This window comes from Anabrus simplex, chromosome 4, assembly GCF_040414725.1.
Source record: "Anabrus simplex isolate iqAnaSimp1 chromosome 4, ASM4041472v1, whole genome shotgun sequence".
Lineage (NCBI taxonomy): Eukaryota > Metazoa > Arthropoda > Insecta > Orthoptera > Tettigoniidae > Anabrus > Anabrus simplex.
This window is the reverse complement of record NC_090268.1, coordinates 189,767,402-189,779,013: the sequence shown is the minus strand read 5'-3', so window position 1 is coordinate 189,779,013 and position 11,612 is coordinate 189,767,402. Positions and strand designations below refer to the sequence as shown.

Sequence of the window (11,612 nt, the reverse complement as noted above, 5' to 3'; positions counted from 1 at the left end):
GTGTGATGCATCGTTGCGCATAAGGGATATTGTAGCAAGTTGGAGGGGAAGTACACATTGACAGCAGAATTTTTCGCGAAAGGGACGCCCTTTGGGAGATTCTGGCTATGCCTGTACACCTTATTTATTGACTCCAGTGTTACATCCCAGTACTGCTAAAGAAGAAAATTTCAACAGAGCCCATATCCATACAAGAAATGTAGCTGAAAGGTGTTTCGGAATATGGAAGCAACGATTCAGGTTTTGTTGAAGGGTTTCAACACTAGTCTGAAAAACACAAATATCTGTGTTGTAGCACTTGCTGTGCTACATAACATTGCCATTGCCATGGGTGAAGACCTCGATGAGGAAACTGTCATAATTCCAGAAGAACGCATTGTAGCCAGAGCCCCCAATGTGCGAGGTAATGCTGTCAGAGCAGCTTTCATTAATGAGTGGTTTTGAAAAAAATGTAAAGAATCAATAGTTTTTATTACAAATGTTTTATTTAGGCCTATTAGTTATTTCTTTTAACATAATAAATTTACAAATTTTTAACAACACACGTTTTTTTAAAAGGAAAATTTCCATTTTTAGAGAATGTTCTTTTTGTTTCTGCTCTCTTTCTTCCTCCACATTCATTTGCATTTGGTGCTCCTTCATCCTCACTTCATTCTCCTGCTCCAAATTTCTTATTTTCGACAAGTGCTCTTCTTCCTGTAGCTTTATGAGAACAGCTGATCTCTCCTCTGCTATCTTTTTAATGGACAGCTTGTAATCTTCACTTTCCTGAAATATAAAGTAGGTTATGGTTAGCGGTAATTTCTTGGTTCAGTTGAAGTACAACATAGAAAATGCAGGGAAGGGTGAATAAGATGGATATATCATCGTGGAAACAAGGATGAAGTCACACGTTCAAACTGGTTTATTTATTAGTTTATAAGTTTAGGGTGGTTTTCATAGCTCATATGTTAACACAAATGAATTAGGATTGATGATGATGATGATGATGATGATGCTTGTTGTTTAAAGGGGCCTAACATCGAGGTCATCGGCCCCTAATGGTACGAAATGAAAGAACAAAAATGTCAAATTCATCCACTGACCAAAAAAATAATAATGTCGTCATGAAGAATGAATGGATGGATGGACATGAACCCAGAAAAAAAAACCAAAATACAGTGGATCAGACTCAAAGATCATACATAATTGATAACTGACCAAGGGACCACTCATAAAGCACGATGATGCTTGATGTCGAAAGGGGTGCAAAATCCATGTCTAAGGCCCCACAGAATGGTACATGTCGCAAGTAAAGTAGAACCATGGTATTGGCATGTTGGGGGTACTAATCAAAAGTAGCGAAACTCACGGTGTTCCATACAAGACGGTACTACTCACAAGTATTGTACTTCGTACAGGTAACGCAGACCTATGGTGTTTCTCACACAATGGCGCCACTCATAGCCAACGCAAACCAATGAGTTTCCTCACCTAGGTGTACTAGGCACGGATGCCGGTCCCACGGGCCCCGTGGTGTTCCTCACAGAGTGGATACTAATCAAAGGCAACGCAGACCCACGGTGTCGCTCATATAGTGATACAACTCACAGGCTACGCCCAGACCCGCGGTGGTGCTCACATGGGTACGACGCACGGGCACTGGAAACCCCCAGGCCACGCTCATGACTACTACTACTAAACACAAACCCATTTCGTACCGAACATAGTGGTACAACTCGCAAGTACAGGCAACCTATGGTGTTCCCCGCATGATGGTACGAATCAAAAGTAGTTTCATGGTTCTAATCCAATCATCCCTTGGTCGCCCCTTTTAGTCGCCTCTCACGACAGGCAGGGGATACCGTGGGTGTATTATTCGTCTGCTGCTACGCCAGCGTAGTAGGTCCGTGGGGTGTATACAGTAGTAAAGTTCGAAAGATGGTTTATAATGTTTTTTTGTTTCTTCCAAAAATACGCGCTTGAAGAAAACCACCGACAATTGAACTTGACATAGGCGAATTCATAAGAGACGTTGTGCGATACACAAGTCTTGAATTTTACGATAAAGGAGATTTCCCAACAGGTAAGAAATTTGAAATTTTTGAACCCATTATAACTTAATTAACTTGGAAGACGACAGTGATAATGATGATAGTAAGGCAGTGATTGTGACGGGAGGAAGAAGATAGACCATTAGTAGCCGTGCCCCTGAAATAGGAAACTATCTAACGAAGGTATGTTGTTTAAAATCTATTATTTTTAGTAGGAGGTGCATTTTTGATGATGATGATGATGATAATGCTTGTTGTTGTTTAAAGGGGCCTAACATGGAGGTCATCGGCCCCTAATGATACGAAAGGTGCATTTTTCTTTTATATTCTATTAAGAGCCTTTTATAATAGATACATGAAGGTGTTGTTAGTCATCAGCTTTAGAAAAACGTTGATGAGATATTAGAACATGTTTTGTGATATACCTGTTTCCTTAAACTGAAGGAAAATCGTCTATATTTAAGCCCGTCTGCTATCAATTTCAAGACAGGAATAACCTGTGTATAATCCTGGAAATTGATCACTGCTATTTCCTTTAAAAAACTATGAAATGCATGTAACTCAGCATAAAATTATTATTTTTGTCTCTATATATTTATAAAAATGTCCCCATCCATGACAATTGCACTCGAACTCCCAAAAGTCAAACATTTCTCAGAGTGCTTCTGGCATTTTACAAGCGAAGAGACAACCTGTCCAAATAATGCAAAGTCTTACCTACTTAATATGAAGTAAATCACACATGGAAAGAGAAAAAAAAGCAACCGGCGAAGGAGACTAAAATTGGTCCACATAGCCTACAAGGTAGTAAAACAAATCCACGACATTGCTTACCGTACTGCTAATTTCTCAATCCAGGCTCGAAATGCTAAGAAGCTTTTGCTTTGTTTTTCCTGCACACTTACATTTAGTAGCTGCCTCTTTCTCTTGAATCTTCTCTCACGTTCCACAGGCGGAGGCGTTTCTTTTCCAATGGAGGGGGGTGAGGGGGCGCTTTTCTCTACGCTGCTTGTCTTGTCATTACTTATGTCTTCACAAGCAACCTCCAGTGCCTCTTCGCCCCTGGGGAGATCACGAGCATGGGAATAATCTCCCTCCCAGTCCAATACTACCTTGACCTGTAAAAGTAATTATAATAGTATTAGGTAAAATTAGTGAGATCTGTTGAGAAAAATGAGAAAGAAAGAAAGAAAGAAAGAAAGAAAGAAAGAAAGAAAGAAAGGAAGGAAGGAAGTAGCCTACCTCACGAAAAGTGCCATTGCTATCAAACTCATTTGTATCCTCTTCAAACTCCAGAGGTATCATTTCCACCACATCAGTAGCGTCTTTACATGGACTGGGAGGTTTCGGCCCACCCCCTGTTTGGAATACAGCTTTACGATGTTCCGACAGGAATCTTTTTGCTTCCAGCTTTATGCATCGCCACCGCTATTTTAATTCAGGCAGACACCTTTCACGTTGATTGAGCTCCATACATCTTCAAATAAAACAGAGCAGATATTAAAATGTCAACAATTACAATGACGAAGATTCAGACACAACAGTAACATAATATGGTAAATGCTTACGACAATAGAGTTCATACTGACATTTCCTCCTGGGACATTTTGCATACATATTAAAATATTTTTTTAAATCCTCACCTCTTATAAACTGTGTTCCATGCAGCGATCTTGGACTTGGTGTTTGTATCTGTCCTTTTGCATTCAATAATTGACACATAATCCTTAATAATATCTTTCAACAAATTCTGCAAAGAATAGAAAAGAAAACACATGATTTTCTTCGCATATCACTCACAGGCATACTTTGTAGTTGAATACGCGGATATGATGTATAAATGACTAATAGAAACTTTTTTGATCAAACCTTTCTTTTAGCTACAAAACAGTTTTACCTTTCTCCTGACTTTTGCTGTAATAGTTACTCTCCAGTTTAGCGTTGAAAAGGGTACACATTCCAATGCAGTAAACAGTGTTTTCAGTGAGTGAGAATCTTCATTGAGTGGAAGAAGGGACACATTCCTGGAATAAGTCCCCTTTCCAACTCAACGCTGCGCCAGCTGTCAGCGAAGGTCAGTTCTGTGATACGAAGCAACAGTGCGTTGTTGTTGATAATCACGTTAACAAACTATTAAGCGTGTTATGAGCCGTACACAACATTTTGTATCTCCATACTTAAAAATGTGTTATAATGAGTGGCTGGTGATGTCTGAGTCAGATAGTGAATATGCAGAACCACGAGGAAAGAATTGTAAGGTAAATGAAGACCAACATGCTAGAGAAATGGAAAAAAATCCCACTTGTAGAGGCGAGGAGTTGTAACCTCAAAATGCTTATTGGCTGAAGCCAAGAAAACTCGCCCTCATTGCAGTTACATAAAATGATGTATAGCGCAGTTTTCAGAGGAAGAGAGAAATAGCATTATACCATGGCAAACCAAAGAATGAACAGGGCACATTTGAGTTCATCGATGGTGTAGTCCAACTAACCTCCAAGCACCTTTTCTTTTTGGCTTTTGTGTATTCCTTTCAGGTACCTATTAAGGCCAGCAAAATAAGTGATCTTTTAAAGCTTGTCATGTATATCCACGAGCAGTATATACTGTACATTTCTATGAGGGGTGCCACACATGGCTAACAGCAGGAGCTGATGACCAGGACAATGAATAACTATAAAAGAAATGATGGTTGCGCGTATTTTTGGTGATAATGTATTGCTGATTAATAGACGTTTGAAACTGTGAGTTTATTATACATTACCTGCCTCTACAAAGATCTTTCTCAAATTTGAGTATAAAAAGGGACATACTTCTTGGAAACAAAATAGTATAACTTGAAAACCGTACATAATATGATTTCCATACTTTGTAGTTGAATACGCAGATATATGATGTATAAATGCCTAATAGAAACTTTTTGATCAAACCTTTCTTTTAGCTACAAAACAGCTTTTCCTTTCTCCTGAAAAATAAGGATTTTGGAATGTGTACACTTTTCAACTCGCCGATTCAATTAAAATTGCTTACCTTTTCCGTACTATCCCAGTTAGGAGCTCTTGACCTTTTCTTAAGCTTTTCCGTTTCATTCGTGCCGTTCGTTTCACACGCAAGCTGAAGAAATTATAAGCCAATACAATATCCCGCTCTCTCAGTTTGTGTTGCCACTGCCTTTTCGATACGCCGTGCTACTGCGCGATTTTCAGGAAAGTTTTGCACGTAGATAACCAGCAGAAGCGATCATAGAGGCGGTGAACGTGCGAAACACGTCAGTGAACTACAGGAAGAGATTCCTACGACTTCGAACGAGTGTATACGTGTTGTGTAGTAATAAAATGCGTATACCACGTTTATTAGTAAGAAAAAATTAAACCCTTATACAGGGTTCATTCACTGTTTAACTAAACAAGTGTTAAAAAACTGTATAAAGACTTTTATTATTAAGACCGTAAGTGTACTAACCACAGGGACTCGTACTATCCCGCGGTGTTCCTCATTTAGTGGGTACTAATCATAGGCAAGCCAGAACCATGGGTTCACTCATCCCATGGTGTCGCTCATGATGATGATGATGCTTCTTGCTTAAAGGGGCCTAACATCGAGGTCATCGGCCCCTAATGGTACGAAATGAAATACCAAAAAAAATCAAATTCATCCAATGGCCAAAATAAAATAAAAAATGTTATGAAGAATGAATGGATGGACATGAACCCTACAAAAAAACAAACAAACAAAAACAGTGGATCAGACTCAAAAAGAAGGTAGTTAATTAGAGTATTACTGACCAAGGGACCATTTATAAAGCACAATGATGCTTGATGTCTGACGGGGTGCTAAATTCACGTCTAAGGCCCCACAGAATGGTACACGTCGCGAGTAAAGTAGAACCATGGTATTTGTCATTTTGAGGTACTGGTCAAAAGTAGCGAAGACTCACGGTGGTCCACACAAGATGGTACTACTCACAAGTATTGCAATTCGTACAGGGAACGCAGACCTATGGTGTTTCTCACACAATGGCGCCACTCATAGCCAACGCAAACCGGTAAGGTTCCTCACCTAGGTGTACTAGTCACGGGCGCCGGTATTCCCGTGGTGTTTCTCACATAGTGGATACCAATCACAGGCAACGCTAACCCACGGCGCCGCTCATAGCCAGCGCAAACCGAGAAGGCTCCTCACCGAGGGTACTAACCACAGGGACTCGCCATATCCCGTGGTGTTCCTCACATAGTGGGTACCAATCACAGGCAACGCTAACCCACGGCGCCGCTCATAGCCAGCGCAAACCGAGAAGGCTCCTCACCGAGGGTACTAACCACAGGGACTCGCACTATCCCGTGGTGTTCCTCAACATAGTGGGTACCAATCACAGGCAACGCTGACCCACGGTGCCGCTCATATAGTGGTACAACTCAGTTCATTGGCGTAAACGAAAGAAGTATTTACCACGTAAACAACAAGTAATTGAGCATGCCAAAATGCATGGCAAAGAATATGTGTTTAGTATTAAAAACTTCATTTTTTGTCCGTATTGACTCAAGATTTTACAATGCTTAGTAAAGCTAAAGGTTCCACCTATTCAATACGTTATCGTAATGGTCTATTTAGAACATCACATATTTATTTAACTTATCATAAAATACATCTTTGGTACCGGTTTCGGCAATCCACTATGCCATCATCAGCCATTGAGTTTTTTAAAAAAGAAATGTCAATATTGCCTTCAAAACCAATAACAGAAATTAAGATATTTTTTACAATTTAAAATCGGTTAATATACAAAACCCATTCGATAGATCAGGTGTATATAGGTTTCATTGCAACGACTGTACCAGTGTTTACCTAGGACAGACTGGGAGATCATTTAATATCAGATACAATGAACATGTCAGTGCCATAAAATATAGAAAATTTTCGGCAATAGGTCAGCACATACAGGAATACAAACACAATTTTTACGGTATCAACAAGGACTTGGACATCATCCAAACAATAAATAAAGGCCCACTCCTAGACCTAACAGAGCAATGTTACATTACTTTAGATCAATATTATAATCCCAATTACAATCTAAATGATATTTCGGAAAAACCTACAATTTTATTTGACATGCTTATTTCATTAATTAACAGTTTAAAAATTCCTAAAAATCAATCCGTATATAAAATATTACGTAGCGCGCTAGCCTACTATCCCCGGCAAAGTCCACGCCCCCCTGACACACAGGCACACGCGAACGCAACCTCTCCTGCGTCCCCTTCCCCTACATAATACGCCCCGCCTTACAGCTGAGCCGGCTGGTTGGCGTTAGACATTCAGCAGTTGTTCCTCACTCTCTCTGCACGCTGTTACATTCAACCTGAGGTGAGTTTCATATCTTCAATTCTTTTCTATAGTACCGCGTATCGTTCTCAATAACTCATACTCATTTCACTATTTCCTTTTTTAGGTCCGTACTGGTTCGAGATTAACACTATTTACGGCCCATTTCCATCTGGCACATAAAATAGTATTCAAGATCTTAACCATAGTTTCGGCCTCAGCCATACAGTTATTTACATTGGAAAATACTAGAAGCAATACTCAAACAAGAAAAAACACATCAGGACTTACATAGTCAAACAGACTGTTGTTTCAATAAGTTTTAAGGAAGAAGAACCTGTATTTATTATCTAAAACAGTATAAGTCGCATATTATGAGGAACTAAGAAACTGTGTTAAAAATGACAGAGGTTTTTATAGAAACATCAAATTTCCTGTGTATCAACTATATCAAACCATAGTCTTTTTAAGCACCTAAAAAACAATTCTAGACGCACAAAAAGATACTTTATTTTTTAACAAAACATGTTACTTGTATAACAAAAAAAAAGGGTTAATACTAACTAGCCAAGTTTTAATATTTTCCATGTAAAATAGGACTTGTTGTTTTAAAAACTGTTTAAATGGCAAAAAGTAGATTCTTTTATCAATTTTACATGATTCTATTGTACATAAGGTATACCAAATCATAGACTTTGCCAATTATATATAAAATAATTTTAGATGCACTAAATAATATTGTATTTTTCAAAAAAGACATGTTAATTTGTATAGTACAATGGGCCTATGCTATTTAGCTATATTTTTAATGTTTTTCATGTAAGAATAGGACTTGCTATTGCATATTTTTAAATTTTTGAATGTTCCTTGCTATAAAAAACTCAATGGCTGATGATGCCATAGTGGATTGCCGAAACCGGTACCAAAGATGTATTTTATGATAAGTTAAATAAATATGTGATGTTCTAAATAGACCATTACGATAACGTATTGAATAGGTGGAACCTTTAGCTTTACTAAGCATTGTAAAATAAAAAGAATATGTGAACCATGTCTAGAAAGAGATTGCCGCCAGGCAGACAGGACCCGATTGCAGGTAAAACATAACCTACGATAATATGACTAGGTCGTTGTGTGCGTTTAATAACAAAAGCCTACTTAATCCGATATTGCTTCAGTATTAGGTATATCATATAGCCAAATTGTTGCATTGCAATTAGATGCACATGCAACTATTTATTATAAATGGGCTGTTACTTTATAATGATCAACCACAATATTCAGGTTGTATAGCGAGTGTCTGCCTTATATTTCAGGTGCAGTGGATTGAAATGTTTTGAAAAAAGTTACGGATGCCAGTGTACCATTTCATTGCCATAGTTACTTAAAACTGAGTGCTAAAAATTGTCATTTGCCGTGAATAACGGTAAAGTTTCGTAAATCAAGCGACAGAAAATACGAGTTAGAGTATACAGACGAGCGGAATCGATGATGATGATGATGCTTGTTGTTTAAAGGGGCCTAACATCGAAGGTCATCGGCCCCTAATGGAACGAGATAAACGACATGAGAGATGATGTTAAAATTTTAAAAGATGATGATGATGCTTGTTGTTTTAAGGGGCCTAACATCGAAGGTCATCGGCCCCTAATGGAACGAAATGAAGGACATGAGATATGAAGTTAAAATTTTAAAACGTATCCACTGACTAAAGTTTAAAAAAATGATGACGAAGAAAAATGAGGGTGAGATTAAAACAATCAGTGGATCTAATACGCAATGCCTTATGTTCTCTTAAAAGAAGAGGAAGTACAGGAAATCGAAGGAATAAGGCATTGCCCAGTAGTACAGATATTAACACATAATTTACGTTAGAGGTTAAAATAACACATTAAAATGCGCAACACAAACTAAAATGAAGTCAATGAGATAAAAGCGCAACTGACATAAACAACACTAGGACAAAGGACATCATCACACACGATAAAACAGACCGCTATCCCTCATAAAGCGTGGCAGGGTCTTGATCTCCTGGATCTTCTTCTCACTCAGGTATGTCGGACAATTCCGATCCCGAGGAGAATGAAAACCGGAGCAGTTAGTGCACTTGTATGGAGGTGTGCACTCCTCCGCGCCGTGAGCTACTCGTCCACATGTACCACATACAGCCTGATTCGAACAGCGAGATACCATATGTCCGAATCGCTGGCATTGATAGCATCGCATAGGAGGCGAGATGTACGGCCTCACATCGCAACGATAAGTTGTTACCTTGACTTTCTCTGGTAACACTGACAACTTGAAAGAGACAATGAAGGCACCAGTGGCAACGTCTTCACCGTTGACCTTGCGCGTAATGCGCCGGACGTGTGTCACGCCACGGTTCTTCATGTCTTCCATCAACTCGTCGTCAGTGTTCAAAATAAGGTCGCGGTGAAAGATGACTCCAACCGGGCGAGTTGGCCGTGCGCGCACAGGCCCGTGGCTGTGAGCTTGCATCCGGGAGATAGTAGGTTCGAATTCCACTATCGGCAGCCCTGAAGATGGTTTTCCGTGGTTTCCCATTTTCACACCAGGCAAATGCTGGGGCTGTACCTTAATTAAGGCCACGGCCGCTTCCTTCCAACTCCTAGGCCTTTCCTATCCCATCGTCGCCATAAGACCTATCTGTGTCGGTGCGACGTAAAGCCCCTAGCAAAAAAAAAAAAAAGATGACTCCGCGAACCAGGTTCAAGGACTTATGCTCCTCCACTTTGACGGGGATTTCGCCTAAGTGCTCGCACTTAAGCAACTGATCAGCTTGCAGTGCTGTACGAGTCTTTAGAAGCAAACTACCGTTGCGCATTTTCTTAAGTTCCTCCAGTTCGCCATAGACGCCTTCGAGGTGCCGACTGAAAAGGATCGACTTCACCAGCTTAAAATCGTGCCCATCGGTTCTGGTAGCGACCAGAAACCTAGGGAAGCTGGATCCCATTCCTTCACGCTGCGCATGTTCCCAGGGAGTTGAACCTCTCAGGGAAGCAAAAGTTAAAGACTTAGGTGGGGGACCACCTTGAGAGAGCAGACTTCGTTTGGAAGCCATGCCCGATAGCATCCTCCCCGAATGCCACCCACTCCGATCAGGGGTCTCTGTAGCCGAACCAAGCAGCCAAGGCAATACCCACCTGGTCATAGCAGGTACTGCCCGGGGTCCGATGTTGAACGATGCCTAATACGGCATGACTGAGGCAATGAGCACTAAGACTCCCTTCCTCCAGTCACCCGCAATAGCATGTACCCCATAGCGTTTACAGAGCACTAAATATAGAGAAAAAAATAAAAATTATTAATAATAATATGTCCTTCTGGCATTCGGCTGTGCGGGAACCTGTGTTGTCAGGCGGATACCACTGCCAAGGTACATGGCGCTCCCACCACGCAATGGTCCTGGGTGGACAGTTGCGGGCTTTTGGGCGTAATCGCACACGTAAGAGGCCCATCTCCGGGCAGCACGCACATCAAAATTTAGAATGATCTACATCTGACCCTCGGAAAAATATTAATAAAATAAAGAGGGGACCATGGCCACATGACCCTTTGAGTCGCCTTCTACGACAGGCAGGGATTACCTATGGATGTATTCAGCCTTTCCCATCCACAGGAGGTCCAACACAATATACCAAACCGCAATCCATGTCCGCGCCCAGGTCGCCCCTTTTTGTCGCCTCTTACGACAGGCAGGGGATACCGCGGGTGTATTCTGCATGCGCGTCCCCCACCCGCAGGGGGTACGAGGTCTGCTGACTGCTCGTCATCACGCAAGATAAGGGAGATAGTACTCGGAAGGTTAAGACTACGGCGCAGATCGACCAGGTCCACACACTCCGTAAGGATATGTACCACGGTAAGATGGTTGCCGCAGGTACACACCGGAGGGGGTTCTCCTTTCAGTAGATGGGAGTGCGTCAAGATACCGTGGCAGATCCGAAGACGACATAATACCACGGCTTCCCTCCGCGAAGCCCGAAGGGAAGTCCTCCATACCTTCGTTGTTCCTTTTATCGCTCTCAGCTTATTAGGAAGTGGGATGGCCTGCCACTCCATCTCCCAATGAGAAATAACCAGATGTCTCAGCTGAGAGCGAATATCACTTGCTGGAACCTTGAAAGGCAACGGGGGCAGTGTAACTGCCTCCTTGGCAGACTGATCTGCTAACTCGTTTCCCTCTATGTCCATGTGGCTGGGGAGCCACACAAATGTAATTCTGGTGCCGGCATC

General features: G+C 41.1%; 1 protein-coding gene across 1 annotated transcript; it reads right to left on the bottom strand.

Moving 5' to 3' along the window:
- Positions 1–483: 483 nt before the first annotated feature.
- On the bottom strand, positions 484–3,350 carry LOC136872223 (uncharacterized). Its single transcript, XM_068227373.1, has 3 exons — positions 3,276–3,350; positions 2,939–3,151; positions 484–768 (listed from the first exon to the last, which is right to left on the bottom strand). Exons 1-3 carry the CDS (start codon positions 3,336–3,338, stop codon positions 484–486), a joined length of 561 nt encoding a protein of 186 aa, XP_068083474.1. The 5' UTR covers positions 3,339–3,350.
- Between the last annotated feature and the right edge of the window lie 8,262 nt (positions 3,351–11,612).